Source organism: Mytilinidion resinicola, assembly GCF_010093595.1.
Source record: "Mytilinidion resinicola strain CBS 304.34 unplaced genomic scaffold BDZ99scaffold_17, whole genome shotgun sequence".
NCBI lineage: Eukaryota > Fungi > Ascomycota > Dothideomycetes > Mytilinidiales > Mytilinidiaceae > Mytilinidion > Mytilinidion resinicola.
In genome coordinates, this window is record NW_022985453.1 from 717531 (window position 1) to 736772 (window position 19242).

Genomic DNA, 19242 nt, shown 5'->3' on the forward strand with positions numbered 1-19242 from the left:
GAACACATACACTTAAGAGGTAAGTACAGAGTAAGAGACTCGATAAACGTAGTTTGGCGGCGGTGTTATCGCCTATTTCGTGGCAATTTGCTGATTATAAAGGTAGAAATCCCGTAGAAACCCGCCCATACCACGCCCGCTACCATTTCGCCAGCTCGGACCAGGGTGTCTCGAAAGCTTGTGAACCCGACACTGACTTCACCAACGGTTCTCGCATAGCCTCCTAGCCAGCCAAGCGCTCGGGAGGCAGATCCCTTTCTACCGCCCGCAGAGGCAGAAGAAAGTATTTGTCTGGATTATCTCTCCAAGAACCCTGTCATTGCGTTGCTAAAAGCCTTACGCTGCCGTCATTGGCTTGTGGTAATTTCCACGAGCGTGTCTACCATATCGTCAATGATGTACCCCGTCATCGCGGGTCTTTTTTTCAGCACTGAAGGCGACCTTGTAGAATTCTTTATATCATCTAACCCTGGAGCCGTTAGAGCAGGCACCTTTTTTCTCGTCACTTTATCTCACTTTGTTGGCTTTGCTTCTCGTGCTACCATCGAGCCGATACAGATATCATGGAGTCGCCTTATACCGTTCGAAATCTCGCTGTTCGTGCGAGGAAGAGCGATTTCCGAACCCACTGGTTGACGTTCCCTCCGTGGGTTGCCACCAAGTCTCTCCAGAAAAGCTTGGGTAAATTACGAGTACGAGTGGGCCATGATGCCGAAGGTCCATACTTGCTGGTACTATCCGTCTGCATGTTTCTCCCCGTTTGGGCTCTTCTCAAACTCTGGTTCGGCAAATTTCAACATCCTTCTCGCCGTGAAACGAATCATCTTCGCAGTCCTGGACGTACGCGGAGCTGTGTTGTATTGAGATGGTGGAGGTATATTCAAGCAGCTTGGTGGTTTAGTTTAATGAAAAAGTTCAACGTCTGATTGTACGTCCCTGTTGCTGGGGTTTTGCGCACTGTGGTAATGCGTTAAGGTGCCTCGGACGGCGGCAGCCTGAGTCTAGATGAGTTATGGAGGAGGTCTGATTTAGGGGGCTGTTAAAGGAGAGAGCGTCAAGGGTTGAAATCAGGCAGGGGAACTGATGATATTGCTAGAGCTCCTGAATTAGGTCGATGTTGTTATGGTTTTGCGTACTGCATAATAAGCTTAGGTACCTTAGACAGCAACAGCCTATAGTCCACACACTTCTTCTAGTGACCTCATCAACATCAGCCAATGCATGCGAAGCGCACCCTTCAAGGCGTCTATTTATCTGTATATAGGACCTGGCTTATAACACTCCCTCCTCCTTTCAGAGAGTCGTTCTTGACTCTGCGCATCCCGATAAAACCTGCAGAAAACCTCCTGTAAGGACAAAAATACCAGGAAAGAGGAATGCGCTCTTGTAACAGAAAAGAAGAAACTGTTACATGATTGGTCATTGCTAACAGAATCGCCAAGAGTTCGTCAGATAGATTGAATTGAATATGAGATTATATTAAGGTAAATAAGTGATACGTGATGGAAAGCAGAGTAACGTGTTGGAAGATAGCAATCTGACGCCCTCGGCCACGTGACTTTGGATCTACCGGTCACATGCAGACATCTCCCATATTATATATGGGCTTTGCACCTCGAGTGGAATACAATAAATGATTCACTTCAACATAACGTGACTTTGTGAAGCTATGTAGGACGGAAGCTGATGTTGTAGCTACGCACTTGTACGTATGAAGCTGTATAGATCTACACTTACTGTGGATGTAGATGCGGAGGAGTATGCAGAGCTTATAGATAATATAGATCTAGATGAGGATCCACAGGTCTGAGCTTGAGAGTGATTCCAGCAGCCAAATCTCTTTATTCGATCATCAGCACTGTAAATTTGAACGTTCGCCACCACGAGGAACTCGTCTATCGAACAGAGACGGAACTCCAGGACTACTTCCGTATTGTGAGAGAGAAATCTTGTTCATGCGGAGTTGGGAAGCTGCGAAGCTGGTATCATAGTTGCACGGCGCGGCAGGAAGCAAGGGCCAAGAATGGAGGAACTAGCATCAACGACCTCGACCCTCGAGTCACTTTGTGTTGTAGTCGACACAAAAAACTCAGTGAAGTTTTTTGAGAGGCTCATCTCTAGGACTACTTCAACGCCTTATTCGAAGGGGTGTCACTAAGAATATGCAGTGCTACTTGCAACCGGTAGGCAATGATTCATCTTTGATCCTGTAATCGTAAAAGCTACTAATAGCATCACAGGCAGCTTTCGACCTCTCGAGACACATATTCCTCAACCAGTTTACCATCGCGCTTAATGTGGACGCTGCAAGATTCGTCTTCTCACAATTCGAGAAGTTCGAGCGCTTCGTGGTTGTGCCATCCAACTACTCATGCTTGCGTGTCGAATACTCGCTACCAGGCTTGAATCTCCATCCGCGTCTTGCGCTGCGATGCTTAGCCTTCAACTGCCGCGTCGAAAAGAAATCACCTTACCAGACCTGACTGCGTTGCTGTGCGCTTTCTCACCCGCCTTTGCAGGTAAGATCACGAGCCATGCCACTGTCACGAATAACAATGGCCGGTTGACGTTGGAGCGAGAGGACGAGGGGATTCAAGAACATTGACGTGGATGACAGCATGACAAATTGTTTGTTGTACTCAGGGGTCTTGCGGATGACGCAATGGAAAGGTGGAAGAAAGATGTGGAATCGAAATGCGATTTGCTGACACCCCTCATTGTATAGGTCCACAAAACACTTTGGCAGAGTCTGACTAGCACTGGGAAGCATTCAAAAAATACGCCAGGGTCCATGAGCCTACAACTTCATGCGCTTCCCCATATCGGTATATTCATTTCTAAAACATATCGAACCTGGAAGCGTTCGTAAGATATATCTAGATTGCATCCCGACGATACTCCAGTCTGTCGCGACGAGCAACTCACTCAAGAGCAAAGAAATTCGTACATGTATGAGAACGAGTTGATCGATTCTGCAACAGACGACTATTCCCGCCCAACTTGCTGCGGCTCGCACCTCTGAGTCGTTGCTTAGCGCCGCAGGTAGACCTCTATCAAGCCCATGAGACCCTCAGGGCGGTAGCCGCGGATTTCGTATCTCTCGTCTGCCTGCTTTAGAAGGGCGCCAAACTCCGCCTCAGTGCGCAGCTTGCCGCCGAAGCCCACTAGCATGATGAGGTCAATCTGGCGGAGGCCGCGCTCAAAGTCGCGCGTCAGTGTGCCCTGCACCGGCACGACGAGGTCGTTGATGAGCAGCGGCGTGGTGGGCTTGGAGCGTTCGAGCCCCGGCACCAGAGCACGCAACATAGTGACGACGTCGCGATCGCACCAGTTGAGCGCGCATGCGCGCAGAATGAAGGCGGCAGCATCGCCCACCGGCTGTGGCTCGAAGAAGCTGTGCTGCATGAAGGAGACGCGGCCGCGGATGTCGTCGGTGAGCAGCGACTGGCCCGCTACGTGCATGTCGGCCGAGTCTTGCACTATGAAGTCAAGAGCGGGAAAGTGCTGCGTTGAGGGCTCGCGGTCAGATGGCATCGATGGTAAGAAGTGCATAAATGAGGGCAGGTGAGGGCTGCTTAGTTACCTGGGCCAAAGTTATGGAGACCTTGCCACTGCCGCCGCCAACGTCCACCACAGTGCCCTTGAGATCCGCCCAGGGGAAGGAGTCTTTGAGTGCATTGATATTCAAATTTACTGTCGACCGCTTAGCCCACGGGTTTGGATCACGGCACTGACATCGAAAAACAGAGATTCTAGAGAAAGCAAAGGACGTACATTTCGCCCATCCAGCCATGGCCTTAGCGAAACGAATCGATCGTTGGGTGTCGTTCTCGTAGTATTCGAAGATGGGAAGGCCATGCCGCGTCACGAACGGGGTGAGAGCGCTGTCATACTCGTGCGGCGACGCCCTCACATTGTCGGCCGTAGACGAGGCCGCCTGAAGCATCTCATCGACTCTGCAATCCAGGCGGACCCGGAGAGTTAGCACGTGATAGCAGCAACCCCACGTTGGCAACGTACGTGTAATGGAGCGTCGAACGGATCTCCTCGTCTACATGCAGGAGGTACGAGCTGGGGCTGTGTGCAACGTATCCGGGCGTGGGCTCGCGGAAGATGAATTCGGTGGCTAAGAGACGGACGATGCGGCTGGTCCTGTCGAGGTCGACGCCAGCCTGCTTGGCTAGCTCTGTCAGCGAGATGTGCCCCTCTGTGGGGACAATGGTGAAGAAGTTGAAGTCGAGGGCCACTTGGATGGCTGCAAGTTCGTATCCTTGGCAGCTAAGAGCGCGGAAGTGCCTCTTGGGGCCCTCGACGAGGTACTGGAGGTTTTCCAGGGACTGCTTCAGCCTGCTGTGGAGCTTTGCGTACTCGGGCGTCTCGGGACGGTCAATTGAGTCCGGCGCAAATGTAGGCTGGGCATAGTTGTTCGCCCGCAGGTACTCTGCGACAGCCTGTGTGTGCCTGACCACGTCGTCGGCAAGGGCGAGCAGGTTCCCATCAGGGGCCTTGGAGACTGTTCCGTTGGGGTGCGCGGACATGGTTGAATTTAAAATGCTGCTTACGGAGCCCCATGGCTGCTGCGAGCGTCGTCCTTATACGTTTGATCAATTCTTGTCGAGTTCACGCGGTTGCGCGCGAGCCACCGACCCCAGGAAGCCGTCGAGCATGCGTCGGGCGAAGCATGCACTGTGTGGTGCTGCGTGTTCGGTCAGGGCCGACGTTGATGATTACAGCGTCAGGGGCTGTTTTCAGTTCCGAGATATGTCGGTAGAGGTGAATGTGAGCTCGTTCGTGGAAGTTGGGCCCACGGAGCTTTTGTGCAGCCGGACTAGCTGATGTCGGTCTAGCACGGCCGGCCCCAGACAGCACCTCTTCGGGCCGCGTCGTGATTTGCCAAGGCCCATTCACCCGCCTGGAGCCATGCCGCTAAACAGATCGCCGCAGCCACCGCCTGCACGCGGGTGAGACGGCATCGGCAGCGATCGCCGGATGCTAGCCTGCACTCGGCCTAACACGGCGCGCCTGACGGGAGCGAGGCCGATATTGCTGATGCACTGTGTGGGGCTGCGTGTTAGGTCAGCGCGATTCTTTCGGCCGACATTTCACGGGCATCAGTTCGGCGCTTGACATCTGCAAGGTACCAGCACGTGACAAGCACACGACAAACACACACGATCGTAGACGGCCACCGCGGCGCATTACCAATCCAATCATGCATTGGCAATCCACACAACCCCGCAAGCAGCAACACGCTCCCTTGCTTGCAGTTATATCAGACACACAAGGTGGCCCGATGGAATGCGGGCTCGCTCTTCCCCCACCCATTGTCCAGCACCAAGACGAGCGGACGTTTCCCCGTCCATTTCCAATCCATCTGCAGCTATGGCGGCGCTTGACGACAAGGACCCAACGGCAACCAGCCTAGCCGACGACAGTGCTGTCGAGGACAGCTCGACCAGTCCTACCAGAAACTCAACCAGCGACGAGAAGCAGCACGACCAGGATCAGCAGCGTGACCAGGATCCGGAGCCCCGCCCACGCAACCTCAGTGGATGGAAGTGGTTCCTGTTCATCTCGGCCATCCTTTTCTCCACCTTCCTGTATGCCCTCGACGCCACCGTCGTGGCCGTCCTCCAGGCCGTCATCGTCGAGGAATTCGGCCACGTCCAGGATCTGGCGTGGCTGAGCGTCGCGTTCCTGCTGTCCGCCACAGCCACCAATCTGGCCTGGGGCCGCGTCTACGGAAACTTCAACGCCAAGTGGTTCTACATCTTCCATGTCTTTATCTTTGAGGTCGGTTCGGCTATCTGTGGCGCAGCGCCGTCCATGAATGTCATGATCCTGGGACGCGCCATCGCCGGCGTGGGCGGCTCGGGCCAGTACATCGGATGCATGACCCTCATCGCTGCGACCACCACCATGACCGAGCGCCCCATGTACGTCTCCCTCACCGGCTTTAGCTGGGGTCTTGGCACGGTGCTGGGCCCCGTCATCGGCGGTGCCTTCAGCGAGTCCTCGGTGGGCTGGCGATGGGCCTTCTACATCAACCTCTTTATCGGCGCTGCCTGCGCACCCGCCTACATCTTTCTCATTCCCAGCAAGGATCCCCGTCCTGGGACGCCGTTCCGGGCGAGAGCCGCTGAGATGGATTACGCCGGCATCATACTGCAGGCTGCAGCGCTGGCGGCCCTGCTGCTGGCCGTCAACTTGGGCGGTGTCACGTATCCGTGGAACTCAGGGCGTATCATCGCCCTGTTTGTTGTGGCTGGCGTGCTTTTCATTGCGCTGGGCGTTCAGCAGGTCTGGAGTATTTTCACCACGACGCCGCGGCGCATTATCCCTGTGCACTTCTTCCGGTCGCGCACGGTGCTTATGCTCTTCAGTTGCACTGCAGCAAGCGGCGCTTTGCTCTTTGTGCCGACCTACATGATCCCCATCTTCTTCCAGTTCACGCGTAGCGACGGTCCCCTCGATGCCGGCGTTCGGCTGCTCCCCTTTATTGCTGTTATAATAGTCTTTATCATCATCAATGGCGCCCTCATGTCGAAGCTGGGCTACTACATGCCGTGGTTTCTGACGGGCGGTGTGCTGGTCGTCATCGGCTCTGCCCTCATGTACACGATCGACCAGGAGGCATCTGAAAGCCGCGTCTACGGCTACACGGTGCTGATGGGCGTTGGGACTGGTATGTTCGCGCAGGCCGGGTTTTCAGTCGCCCAGGCCGTTGTCGACGCCGCCGACATTGCGCCCGCCATCGCCTTCATCACGCTGGCGCAGTTCGTCGGCATCACTCTCTCCCTCGCCATTGCCAACGCCATTCTCCTCAATTCCAGCCAGACCAAGATCCAGCAGATCCTGCCCAACGTGTCGCCCGCCGCCATCCAGGGCGCCATCCTGGGCGTCCGCTCCAGCCTTGTGCAGAACCTCGCCCCGGACGTCAAGACGCGCGTCCTCGGCGCCATCGTCAACGCCATCGACAAGACGTATATTCTTGTCATTGCTGGCGGCGCTCTTGTCACTGTCTTGAGCCTCGGGATGCGCCGCGAGAAGCTGTTCGGCGGTGCCGCCGGCGTTGCTGCGATGTGAGAAAATGCGTCGCCGTTTCAGGTGGATATTGTGTGACCTACCTAGAGGCTAGATAGCGATGCATTGTATGTAACGGAAAGGATTAGTGGCGTTGGCTATAAGGTATAGGTATAGACTTCTCTTTACAGGGGGCCGCGCAATCCCTTGCTGCGCGCGCGGCTACCTTTGTACTTTAATGTTAGCAATTCCGATAGCTTAGAAAAATCCTTGTCGGATGTCTATATAGTATAGACGTCAATTTCCATTAATTCTCGTGCAATCTCCAATATGAAAAAGAGGGAATATTTGGTGAGTGTTGAAATGGTATCACGGCTAGAGCAGCACTCAACGTTGAAGGATCTTGAGAAAAATAAGACATGTTTGTATTGAGCGAGCAAAAGGGAAGCTTCTCAAAGCCATCTTTAACAACACAAGTCCCATCAAGGAGATTACGTGGCGACATTTCATAAAGTCGTCGTCTTGATCCTTTTCTTTCGATGCAAAGGCCAGGGAGTTTAAGGAAACCATGCTTGTCCCCGGCCAACGACACAAAACAGGGTGCGTGTGTAATAAGAAAAATAGGGAATTTCAAATTCCATCCGCGAATCCATTCATCATCATCTTCTTCTTTCAAGAATCGCGAACATCCTCTCTGCGCCTCAGCCGCACATAGCACTCATCCGCCCGATGGATGATGCTCAAGGTAGCCGAGGGGTAGGCCAGTGCCGGCGGCACAGCGAGAAGATCAAAGTGCCACACCACCAGGCTCACGATCATGCGCAGCTCCACGTACGCCAGCTTGCGGCCCCAACAGCCGCGCAGGCCCATGCCGAAGGCTGCCTGGGGCGCGGCGTTGGCGTTGAATTCGACCCCGGCGTCTTCCTCCGTTGTCGTCGTCGTCGTCGACGCGTCTTCTTTCTTGCGCAGCCAGCGCTCCGGCTCGAAGGTGAACATGTCGCGCGTCTCGTCCCAGCCGCTGTCCGGCTCTGCGGACGACGCGTCGCGCAGGGCAGCAGCAGCCGCGAGGGAGGGCGAGTGGAATCCTGGCCCATTGGCCATGATGAACACGGTCGTGCCCTTTGGGATGCGGTAGCCGAAGAGCTGCGTGTCGGTGATGGCCTGCCGCGAAAGGAGCGTCGCGTGCAGCCGCAGCACCTCGTCGAGCACGGCGTCGAGGTAGGGCACCCGGCCCTTGGTCAGCTCGGCGGTCGAGGGGGGCCGCCGTTCTGCGTGGGCGGCGCTGTAGGCCGTGTGCAGGGCGTGCCGCAGCTTGGCTTGGACGTCCGGGGAGCGGGTCAGGTGGATGAAGATCCAAGAGAGTGTTGAGCTTGACGTGTGGAATCCGGCGATGAATTGGCCCCCAATCTGATCGCACGGGCGTATCCGAAATCAGCAAGACTGGAAAAGCGAGAACGGGACACTAAGAAGATGTGGTAAAGAAGACGTTCAATCTCACCTCGTCCATCAAGACCTGATTCTCATAGTCCGGCTTGCGGCCCTGCTTTTCGGCGGCCTTTTTCTCCCGCGCCAACATGTGCTCAATCGCCGTTTTGGCTTCGCCCGTGGCCTCAAACCTTCGGATGGCGCCCTGGACTTGCTCCCTGATGACCTGCCTCCTTACGGCTATTGATGTGCTGTACCTGGGTATCTGGCGGACCCACCACTTGGCGAACTTTGGCCACAGGGATGCGGTCACAACGTTTACAGCGTCGACCGTCCCGTAAAGAGAGGCGGTGAACTTGTTGAATGGCGCCGTCGGGAACTTCGCCTCGCCGTGGCGGCCAATCTCGACGCGTGAAGGGTCCAGCTGGGCCACTGCCTGCATCTGTGGGCTGAGGGCAGCGTGCTCGAACTGCCGGTCAAACACAAAGGACAGCATGCCGTCCAGGGCGACGTGGTCCAGGTCATCGTTGACGTCAAAGGGCCGGTCGTTGGCGAGACGAGCCTTCGTCTCCCAGAAGTGCACCAGCTGGAGCGAATTCTCGTACATGGCAGGGCTGACTGTGTTGTTGAGAAAAGGGGGGCTTAAGAGGTCCTGCAACCAAGCGCGGGTCCGCTTCCAGGAATCGCCCATTGTCATGCGAGAGTGGAACCCGTCCAGTGGACTAAGGCCAGTTTTGTCGAAGCTGGATCTGTCGAACTCAGGCCGTCGTGTCAACAGATTTTGGGCCTCGACTGAGTCGGCGAGGACGACCCAGGGCCTGGAAAAGGGCTGGACGAAGATTTGGCATAGCGGTGCTTGGAGTTTGTTCACCTTCTTTAACAACCACACGTGGATTTCTCTCGTGGCGCCGACCTCGCGAACCATGTCGGGACCATCCCCCAGCAGTTTCCGGGTGGATTTTGGGTCGTATGGAATTCCTGGGAGAGGCTGGGGGAGTAGCCGCTCGTACAGAAAATACAGCAACCCGAGGATGGCGAGGAGACCGGCCGAGGCTGGCGCCAGCTCGGATCCCACACGTTGGACTGCATCTGAAAGAGACATGGTTTTGAAGTGTAATCCTAGCTAGGTTGAGATGTTGGAAGACGCAACAGGCAATGAGGCTGCAAGTAAATCAAAGGATATTGGACTCTGTCCGCTATGGCACGTAACGCAACGTAGCACATATAAATGGAGTTAATGCTTATGTGAATAACTCCACATTGTTGTCTTACCTTTTCGTCAGCGGATGTGGAGACCAGAAGGAGCCTTATCCCAACATTCGGCGTCAGCGAGGAGATCTGTGCGCCGTACCTGGCCCGACAAACTTCGGTCGAACCAGGCCATCATGACATGCATAGTAGAAGTTGATGCACAATACAGCCTCTCTTCACGCTGGGTGGTCGCTCTCTGATATCAAGCCACAGCTTTACCATATAAGGGAGAAACTCCGGGCGCCTTTAGGGGGGAATAGCAACCTTCTGGCCAACCAATCCTCAAGCCAGTGAAGTAACTAGCCCAGAAAAGAGGTATGCCAGGATCAACTCAGTTGGGGGCTAGACCACCGGACGTGAAGAGAGGGTGCAGCTCGGAAAATCACTGGTGCACCGCATCGCCCTACCCGGTTGTTATTGCAATTCGACCGAGACTTCGCGGGCCTGATACCTACGACAAATGTCTTCAACCCTTATCACCCCAATCATTCCCCGTAGATACCCTTTTCACCTGCAATGGACGTTCTTCTCACGCAGATAAAGAGGTCGAGACGTAGATCAGTGCAGCTACGTTGGCAATCCGACCGAGATCTCACGGGTGTAGTATCCACCATGGACGTCTTGTTGCATTTCTAAGGCATGCATGTACCCATTGTATTTCTAAGATCTTTCTCTGCGCCATGCACCTCCCTCGTGGAACGCCGGCCGACAGAGCTAAAGCATGGATTGGTGGAGTGCGAGCGGGCGAGTACCGTTTGAATATCCGCAGGGTATCTGGCCTGATACGTCAAGCGTTGCTCGATGCAAGCTGTGAAGTAGACACAGCTAACGGTGGTATATAACCTAGATACATCAAGAAGAATATATTAAAGGAGCTTGCTTTATAATAATACTTATAGAACTACCACGCGTCCCCTATAGAACGTTCACCACTTGACCCTTATTCAAAGTTCGCAGTTCCTGGAACGCGGCGGCTTGGCTAGGTCTGCGAGAAAGTGTAGAGCACATACTCGGTCGGTTCAACACCTCAATACCATGGTCGTCGACGCGAAAGACATGAAAGGAAGCAAGGAGCCAGAGCCTATGGCGATTGTGGGCATGGGTAGGTTGCTCCGCAGTCTTGCAACTGTCAACCCTAACGGCGGCCAGGGTGCCGGTGGGCGGGCGGCGTGCGCGACGTTCGCGGGCTGTGGGAGTTCTTGACCAGCAAACGAAGCGGCTACCAGGACTGGGCGGCGCCTCGTTTTTCCGCCGCCGGCTTCTACCACCCGAACCCAGAGCGGCCAGGCACGACGGCAGCCAAAGGCGGCTACGTCGTCAGCGAGGACCCGCGGCTCTTCGACCCCAGCTTCTTTGGTATCTCCGGCCTCGAGGCCGAGACGATCGATGCATCGCAGCGCAAGCTGCTCGAGGTCGTCTACGAGGCCTTCGAGAGCGCCGGCGACTCGTGGGAGAGCGTCAACGGCACCCGCACGGGCGTCTACGTCGCCGACATCTCCTACGACGCCTCGTACGCGCAGGTAAGCTACTTGAGGTTGTCTATAAGGCCTTTAAGAGCGCCGGCGACTTGTAGGAGAGCGTTAACGTACGCCAGACGCGTGACTGGGAGTATGCCAGGCCGCACGCCACCACGGGCACCTGCCACAACATCCTCAGCAACCGCATCAACTATGTCTTCAATCTTCGTGGGCCAAGGTGGGCGGACAGACTCAGACTCCTTTTCAGATTTTTCATCTTCGGATTCCCTTTCCATTCGTTCCATTTCTTTCCTTTCCACTTCTTTCCTTTCCATTCCTGTCCTTTCCAATCGTTCTATTTCTTCCTCGCGCCGCTGAGCTAACGTGGGCACGACAGCGTCACGCTCGACAGCGCCTGCACGTCGGCCCTGTATGGCCTGCACATGGCCATCCAGGCCATCCGCGACGGCGACTGCGACTCGGCCATCGTGGCTTCGTCAAACTGGATCATGGACCCGAGCATGCAAATTGCCATGGACAAGCTGGGCGCCTTGTCCGCCACCTCCATGAGCCGTGCCTTTGACGCCTCTGCCGACGGCTACGCCCGCGGTGAAGGCTTTGCCGCCATCTACCTGAAGAAGCCCGAGAAGGCGATGCAGGACGGATCCCCCATCCGCGCCCTTGTCCGGGGCAGCGCCATCGGCGCCAACGGCCGCTCGAGCGGCATCACACACCCTAGCGGCGCCGCCCAGGAGGAGATTATTCGCAAGGCGTACGAGAACGCCGGCGGCCTACCGCCCTCCGACACCCCTTTTCTCGAGTGTCACGGGACGGGCACGCGCGTTGGCGATCCTCTCGAGGTGGAGGCGGCTGGCAAGGTCTTCGGGCCCGGACGGTCGGATGGCGATTTCCTGCTGATTGGTTCCGTCAAGACTAATCTAGGGCACACTGAAGGTGCGGCCGCACTCGCAGGCATCTTCAAGGCCGTACTTGCGCTGGAAGCCGGTGCGATCCCACCAAGCCTTGGTGTCAAGACTCTGAACCCGAGGATCAACTTTGAGAAAGCCAAGGCAAAGGTCGTGACTGAGGTCATCCCCTGGCCCGAGGGCAAGCCACGGCGGGCGAGCGTTACCTCAGCTGGCTTTGGGGGCTCTATCGGGCACTGCATCCTCGATCACGTCAACGAAGTATACCCAGACTACGTCAAGCCAGGCATTCTGGACAAAGTCAAGCGCAACAGCAGCCTGGCTAATGATTCTGCTCAGAATGGCAATGGTGCCACTTACACCAACAGTACGAACGGCTTTATACACCTAAACGGTCACAACCATGCAAACGGCGCTGCACATGGCCCTGAAAATGGGCATCAGAACGGTCCTACGATCTCAGGGCATCTTCCCGTCGTCCGCACGCCAAAGAAAACAGGAAAAGCCGATGCTAGCACCCGTCAACTCGTGCTGCTTCCCTTCTCAGCACACAACAAGTCTTCGCTGCAGGCGAACATCAGCGCTCTGTCCCACGTCATCGACCAGCATTCACTAGCAGACGTTGCTTATACCCTCGCGGTCCGGCGATCCAAGCTCACCCAGCGCACATTCTACATCGTGGACAAGGATAGCGTCACCGACGGACTACTGGGCGACGTTCAGAGGGTCTCCTCAAGCCCCTCTGAGGCCCCGCGTCTTGGCTTCGTCTTCACCGGCCAGGGCGCGCAGTGGCACGCTATGGGTGCCCAGCTCTTCGAATATCGCGTCTTTCGCTCTGCTATCGAGCATCTAGACTACGTTCTTGGCACGTTCTCTAGAGCCCCTTCCTGGACAATTGCAGATATCCTCTGTGGAAACTGTAGTGTAGACCGCATAGAAACTCCCGAGATCTCGCAGACGGTTTGCACGGCGATTCAAATCGGCCTCGTAGATTTACTTGCGTCCTGGTCCGTTTACCCCTCAGGCGTTGTAGGACACTCATCGGGCGAGATAGCAGCTGCTTATGCCGCAGGCCGTATCACTGCTGCTGAGTCAATTGCCACCGCCTACTTTCGCGGCCAGACTGTCTCTCAGAACAAGCAAAAGGGCGCCATGCTGGCAGTAGGTCTGGGCCTTGAGCAGGTTGAGGAGTACCTAGTCGGTCTCGAGCAGGATGTCAAAGTCGCCGCTATCAACTCACCAGGCAGCGTTACACTCTCTGGCAAGCAGGGGGCTGTTGAGAGGCTCTCTAAGACACTAGACCAGGAAGGTGTCTTTAATCGGCTACTAAAGACGGGCGGAAACGCGTACCACTCATGGCACATGGTTGCACTGGGCCAAGAGTACGACACGCTGCTCTCGGACGGTCTAGCTCATCTCGACAGGCTTGGACTGCGCGATGAACGCCATCGATACCCTCGTATCCCCTGGGCTTCGTCTGTTACCCCAGACAAGAGCATGCTAGCTGAGAGCGCTCTACCGTCCTACTGGAGAGCTAATCTAGAGTCGCCTGTTCGTTTCTCAGATGCGGCTGCGAATTTGGTTGGGCGGGAGGACCTTGAGATCGGAGCGCTAGTGGAAATTGGACCGCATTTCGCGCTGAAGAGCCCCTTGGATCAGATACTCAAAAGTATTGGTAAGAACGTCCCATATGCTGGGTCTCTAAAGAGAGGAGAGGATGGTCGAACATCAATGTTGCAGCTCGCCGGAACGCTATTCAGTCTGAATGCCAAAATCGACCTGGCTGCGGTTAATGCTACAGACGAGCGCACTGGAGCGGAGTGGACGCTAGCACACGGCGTCACCGCCATTGACCTTCCGCCGTATCAATACACGTACGGGCCAATCAGTTACTATGAGAGCCGGGCCAGCAAGGAGTTCCGCCTCCGCCGCGTCCCTAGGCACGACCTACTAGGGTCCAAGGTAGCCGGTAACGCGAAACTGCGGCCGCAATTCCGCAACGTCCTACGCCTGAAGGACCTGCCCTGGCTCGCTGACCACCGCCTGCTCCCTGATGCTGTCTTTCCAGCGGCAGGTTATATATCTATGGCTATAGTAGCGGCATCGCAGGTCTACGAGGAGTTTCCGGACGCGCACCCCGTTGAAGGCTACTCGCTCCGCAACGTCGATATTAAGACAGCGCTGAAGATCCCCGAAGACCAGCATGGCATCGAGATTATTTTGAGTATGGAACTTGTTGACACAGCGACGGCACGAGCTCCAGCATGGACTAGCTTCTCCATCAGCTCTATCGCTCGCGACTCGGAGAAGTGGACTGAGCACTGCACGGGTCTTATCAAGCCAGATGTTTTCGCGGGCCCTCTCAAGGTCGACAAGATCAGCACAACTGCCGAGTCACGAGCTGTAAACGCGCGTAACTGGTACAGAAAATTCGCGGCAATCGGCCTCGGCTACGGCCCTACGTTCCAGGCACTCTCAGAGATCCGCGCAGATCCTGCTAAGAATCTGGCTTCTGCCAAGCTAGGGCTAAAGACGACGGCAGGGACCGTTAAAGGGGGAGAGTCTGCTTATCTGATCCACCCCGCCTCTCTGGACGCCATGATCCAACTTGGTCTTCTTGCCTGCTATGGGGGCCAAACTGAAAGCGCCACGACCGCGTTCGTGCCCATCCACCTGTCGCAGCTGCACGTGCGGGCTGGGAGCGGCCAGGATTGGGGCTTGGCCGCCGCCCATGGGGAGTTCCGGGGACTTCGTTCAGCGTACCTTCAGCTGCAGTTGCAGAGCCAAACGGGCGACGTACTGCTCGATATCAAAGACCTTCGATGCATCAGCTACAGCTTAGAAGATCAGCCACTCGTTAGCAGCCGTACTAAGGCCTTCGCCAGCCCATTCACGCGTATGGTTTACAAACCTGACTTCCGCGCCCTTAGCAACCGGCAGGCTCACGTGCTATTTCCACCGCCGACGGAAAACGTCGCTCAGGTGCCCGTTCTTAACACCCTCGAGACCATAGCGGCGCTGATTGCTGTCGATGTGTACGAATCTGTAATTGCTAGCGATAGCAATGAATCAAATGCGCCCGAAAAAACGCGTCACTATATTGCATGGATCAGGAGACTGGTAGAGAGCCGGTCAGACCGGATCAATGAAGCGTCACAGCTCCCCGCTCCTAGGCGTCGACAAATCTTACAAGGCTTATACCGGGAAACCGGTCACCTTGTCGAGACAAAAGCCCTGCAGCGCCTGCACGAAAACATGGCAGACATAGTGCGGAATCGTACGACCGGCGAAGAAGTTCTAGCCCAGGGCGGGATACTGGCTGACTTTTTCACCGACAGTCTATTTCTCACAGGCGCACAACCTCAGGTTATCAAGCTTTTCGACTCTGTCAGTCACGCCAACCCCGGTCTTAGGATCCTAGAGCTCAAAGGCGGGCGTGGTGATACAGCACGCCTGGTGCTGGAGACACTCAGCAGTGCGAACGGCATCAAGCGCTACCGGGACTACACCGTGACGGACGCCTCTGAGGCCGCCCTGAAACTGGCTCGCGAACACCTCACCGCGCACCGCGACGTCAGCTTTTCTATCCTGGATATAGAGCAAGACCCGCTGCAGCAGGGCTACCAGCCGGTCTACGACGTGGTGCTGGCTTCGCAGGCCGTGCACACAGCCTCATCTATCGGCAAGGCGCTCGAAAACGCGCGGAAGCTTCTAAGGCCAGGCGGCAAGCTGGTCCTGGTGGAGGCTACAGGGAGCAGCGCATGGGTCGGCCTCATCGGTGGCGCGCAGCCTGGATACTGGCATGGCCTTCCAGACGGCCGCATCGACAGCCCCTTCCTGAATGTAGCAGAGTGGGACAAAGCCCTACACTCGGCGGGCTTCTCGGGAGCAGAGCTGACGCTGGACGACTACCCGGGCCCGACAACGCATTCAACTGTCTTGGTTTCCACCCTCGTTGAAGAACAGCGCGGCATCAACACAGCTGGTGCCCAGGTCGTCTGGCTGCTCCACAGTGCAAAGGGTGCCCCGGCCCTCTTGAACCAGCTAGCGCGCGAGTTGGAACACCGTGGTCTGCTAGTTAAGACGGTACCGCTTGATAACTCGCTGGAGGAGGTGCCTGCCAACGCGCGTGTAATTGCCTTCCTCGACGGTGAGAATCTGCTCCTGGACGTCGATCAGCGTCGCCTCGACATCTTCCAGCACCTCGCCCACCACACGGCCAGCATGGTATGGCTGACGTCAACGGGTATGGCACAAGGCCGCAGCCCTGACGGGGCAATTGTTGGTGGGCTCCTACGCATCATCTCCACCGAGGCGCCAACAGGCCGCTTCGTCTCGATCGATATTGACGCTGATGACTTCAACATCGCCGGCGAGGACGACTTGAGTGAGCTCGTCCGTGTCGTCACTGACCAAGAGCAGGCATTGCAGCGGGTGGGCGACGACGGGAACAACGAGGATCGTGAATTCGCCTGGCATAGCGGCTGTCTGTGGGTGAGTCGGTTGGTGCCTGAGGCGGCGCTCCATGGGTATGCGGAGCGCCTCATAACGCCAGCAACCCACGGCGCCGAGTTGCTGCCGCTGGACACACACGGCCCTGTGCGCGCCGCCTTCGAGACGCCTGGCATACTCAGCTCGCTCTACTTCCGCCCGTACACCGAGCTCCTCCAGCAGCCGCTACCACACGACTGGATTGAAGTCAAAGTGGCCGCCGTCGGGCTTAACTGGAAGGACGTGGCGCTTTCCACCGGTCGCTTCGATGCCAACAATCTGTCTTCCGAGTACGCTGGCGTTGTTACGCGCGTGGGCGCCGATGCAGCCAGCCGTTTCGACGTGGGCGACGCCGTATACGGCCTGGGGAAGGGCCACTTTGGCAACTACGCGCGCGTGCCTGCTGCCTTCGCCCAGAAGGCGGGCCCCGGAGACGATCTCGTCGGCCTTGCCACCTTGCCCGTGGTGTTGATGACAGCGGTATACGCCTTCGAGCATCTGACGCACCTGCGCCGCGGGCAGAAGGTGCTGATCCAGTCGGCGTCAGGCGGCCTAGGCCTCGGCGCAATTCAGCTGGCGCGAGCCAAGGGAGCGGATGTCTTTGCCATGGCGGGTTCGCAAGACAAGGTGCGCTTCCTTGTTGAAGAAGTCGGCCTGCCGGGCTCGCACGTGTTCATGGGACGTGACACCGCTGCGCTTTCGCGTGCCGTGACGGCTACAAGCAACAACGGCTTTGACGTAATACTCAGTACCGCGCAGGGCGACATGCTCTATGAAACTGCCAAGGCGCTGGCACCGCTGGGTCACCTGATTGATGTTGGTCGGCTGGATGTTATGGACGCCAGAGTCATTGGCCTAGAGCTGTTCCAGAAAGGCGCAAGCTTCTCGTCCTTTGACCTTGTCCGCGTCGTCGACCGTGACGCAGAGTTAGGTGAGCAACTTATGCAGGCCGTAGGTGAACATTACCGCGCTGGGCGCATTGCCCCAATCCGCCCTCTAGCTGTCTCGGATATCTCTCAGCTCGACCAGACGCTACTTAGCTTTTCTAGAGGCACACACCTCGGGAAACTGGTGGTGACATTCAACCCAAACTCGCCGGTGCGGATGGTGGCGGCGCCGCCAGCAGCCAGCTTCGACCCTGAGGCATGTTACATCATTACCGGCGGACTCAGCGGTCTGGGGAGATCTATCATTCAGTGGATGGGCGACCGCGGCGCCCGAGATCTCGTGGTTCTGTCCCGTCGCGGCGCCAGCGCCCCTGAGGCCCAAACGCTCGTCGACGCAATGGCCGAGCGCGGCGTGCGTCTCCATCCCGTCGCTTGTGACCTCAGCAGCCGTGAGCAGGTCGTGGGAGCCATTGAGCAAGCGTCCGCCCGCCGGCCGGTGAAGGGCGTCGTTCACTGTGCCGTGTCATACCGGGACATCTCTTTCAACAAGCTGTCCCTTGAGGGCTGGCGCGACGGACTCGCAGCCAAGGTTCTTGGGACGCAGAACTTACACGAGGCTACCAAGGCCTTCCCGCTCGACTTCTTCGTCATGACTACGTCCGCTCTCTCAGTACTCGGGTTTGCGACCCAGGGCGCCTATACGGCCGCCAACAACTTCCAGGACCAGTTTGCGCGGTACCGTCGCCGCCTTGGCCTGCCCGCCACGGCTGCCCAGTTCGGCCTGATCAACGATGTTGGTCACCTGAGCACAGACAACGTCGCGCTTGACATGATGGCTCGCAACAAGGTCCTGACGGTGCCGGAGAGCTACTTTCTCCGCCTGCTCGAGCCGGCCTTCTTAGGTCTCGAGAACGCCAAGGCTGCCACGCAATGCACTGGCGCCACAGCTGATCCGCTGGCCGGGGCCACTTATGTGACCTGCATGGATCCGGCGCATATGGCCGCCAAGGAGCGGGAGGACGCCGAGATGGGCCTCCCTAGCGCCGCTCCGCCGCGCTGGCACAGCGACTCGCGTGTTTCACACGTGATGCAGGCTTTGGACGACGCACTGCGGCACGCCGCAAGCGGCGGGGACGTACCGGGAGCAGGCAGTCAAGGGGACGACGGCCGTTCCGCCATAGGGCGGCTACGGCGCGACTTCGACGAGGCGGTGCAGCAGACCCGCGCATCGCCAGCCGGGACCGAGCAGGTTGAGCAGCGCGCACGCGCTGTGGAGCTTGTCACAGCAGCCCTTAAGACCACAATCGCGGGGATGCTGCTGATGGACGAGTCGACAGTAAACGCGGCCCGGGCCGTGTCGGACCACGGCGTCGACAGCCTCATCGCTACCGAGTTCCGCAACTGGCTCCTCCTAGCCCTGGGGGCCAAAATTAGCATGGTCGACCTCTTGGACCCACGTACAACCATCAACGCGCTCGCGGCAAAGGTAGTGGATGCTGCGGTTGGGACGCAGGAGTGAGGGTGATGCACTATTAGTAATGATGTTAAGAATCAGTAGACAACTCCGTAGGCGCTCGTTAGAGGGATAGAATTTCATAGAATTGCACATACGCCCCTTTTATCTTTTTTATCGCGCTATATAACTCTTTCTCTATGTCCTCCAACACTGTTCGCGCCCTCCGACGCTTCCTTAACGCTTCTCTAATAATTCCCACAGCTATTAACTTACACTTCTATCGCACTTAGCATTATAAATACGGCCCACAAATAATGATAATGATA

General features: G+C 56.8%; 5 protein-coding genes across 5 annotated transcripts; 3 read left to right on the top strand and 2 right to left on the bottom strand.

Annotated features, from left to right (window-relative positions):
* Positions 1-708: 708 nt before the first annotated feature.
* BDZ99DRAFT_574238 (uncharacterized protein) lies at positions 709-2539 on the top strand (the record flags this gene model as incomplete). The annotated part of the gene is made up of 2 exons (XM_033728358.1): positions 709-840; positions 2241-2539. 2 exons carry the CDS (start codon positions 709-711, stop codon positions 2481-2483), a joined length of 375 nt encoding a protein of 124 aa, XP_033572972.1. The 3' UTR covers positions 2484-2539.
* A 491-nt stretch (positions 2540-3030) lies between these two features.
* BDZ99DRAFT_349805 (S-adenosyl-L-methionine-dependent methyltransferase) lies at positions 3031-4514 on the bottom strand (the record flags this gene model as incomplete). Its single annotated transcript, XM_033714491.1, has 4 exons — positions 3031-3504; positions 3584-3693; positions 3775-3956; positions 4021-4514. Coding segments are annotated over 4 exons (1260 nt in total), but the record flags the coding sequence as incomplete, so codon positions are not given.
* Positions 4515-4536: 22 nt separating this feature from the next.
* BDZ99DRAFT_510924 (putative efflux pump antibiotic resistance protein) lies at positions 4537-7278 on the top strand (the record flags this gene model as incomplete). The annotated part of the gene is made up of 2 exons (XM_033724504.1): positions 4537-4779; positions 5512-7278. 2 exons carry the CDS (start codon positions 4537-4539, stop codon positions 7084-7086), a joined length of 1818 nt encoding a protein of 605 aa, XP_033572974.1. The 3' UTR covers positions 7087-7278.
* Positions 7279-7611: 333 nt separating this feature from the next.
* Positions 7612-9642, bottom strand: BDZ99DRAFT_102191 (cytochrome P450). The gene is made up of 2 exons (XM_033712321.1): positions 8522-9642; positions 7612-8430 (listed from the first exon to the last, which is right to left on the bottom strand). The coding sequence occupies exons 1-2, from the start codon at positions 9548-9550 to the stop codon at positions 7696-7698; spliced, it is 1764 nt and encodes a 587-aa protein (XP_033572975.1). The 5' UTR covers positions 9551-9642; the 3' UTR covers positions 7612-7695.
* A 1092-nt stretch (positions 9643-10734) lies between these two features.
* BDZ99DRAFT_539327 (polyketide synthase) lies at positions 10735-19104 on the top strand (the record flags this gene model as incomplete). The annotated part of the gene is made up of 8 exons (XM_033726672.1): positions 10735-10801; positions 10849-11219; positions 11294-11394; positions 11554-15202; positions 15242-15349; positions 15389-15469; positions 15506-15655; positions 15698-19104. 8 exons carry the CDS (start codon positions 10735-10737, stop codon positions 18977-18979), a joined length of 7809 nt encoding a protein of 2602 aa, XP_033572976.1. The 3' UTR covers positions 18980-19104.
* Between the last annotated feature and the right edge of the window lie 138 nt (positions 19105-19242).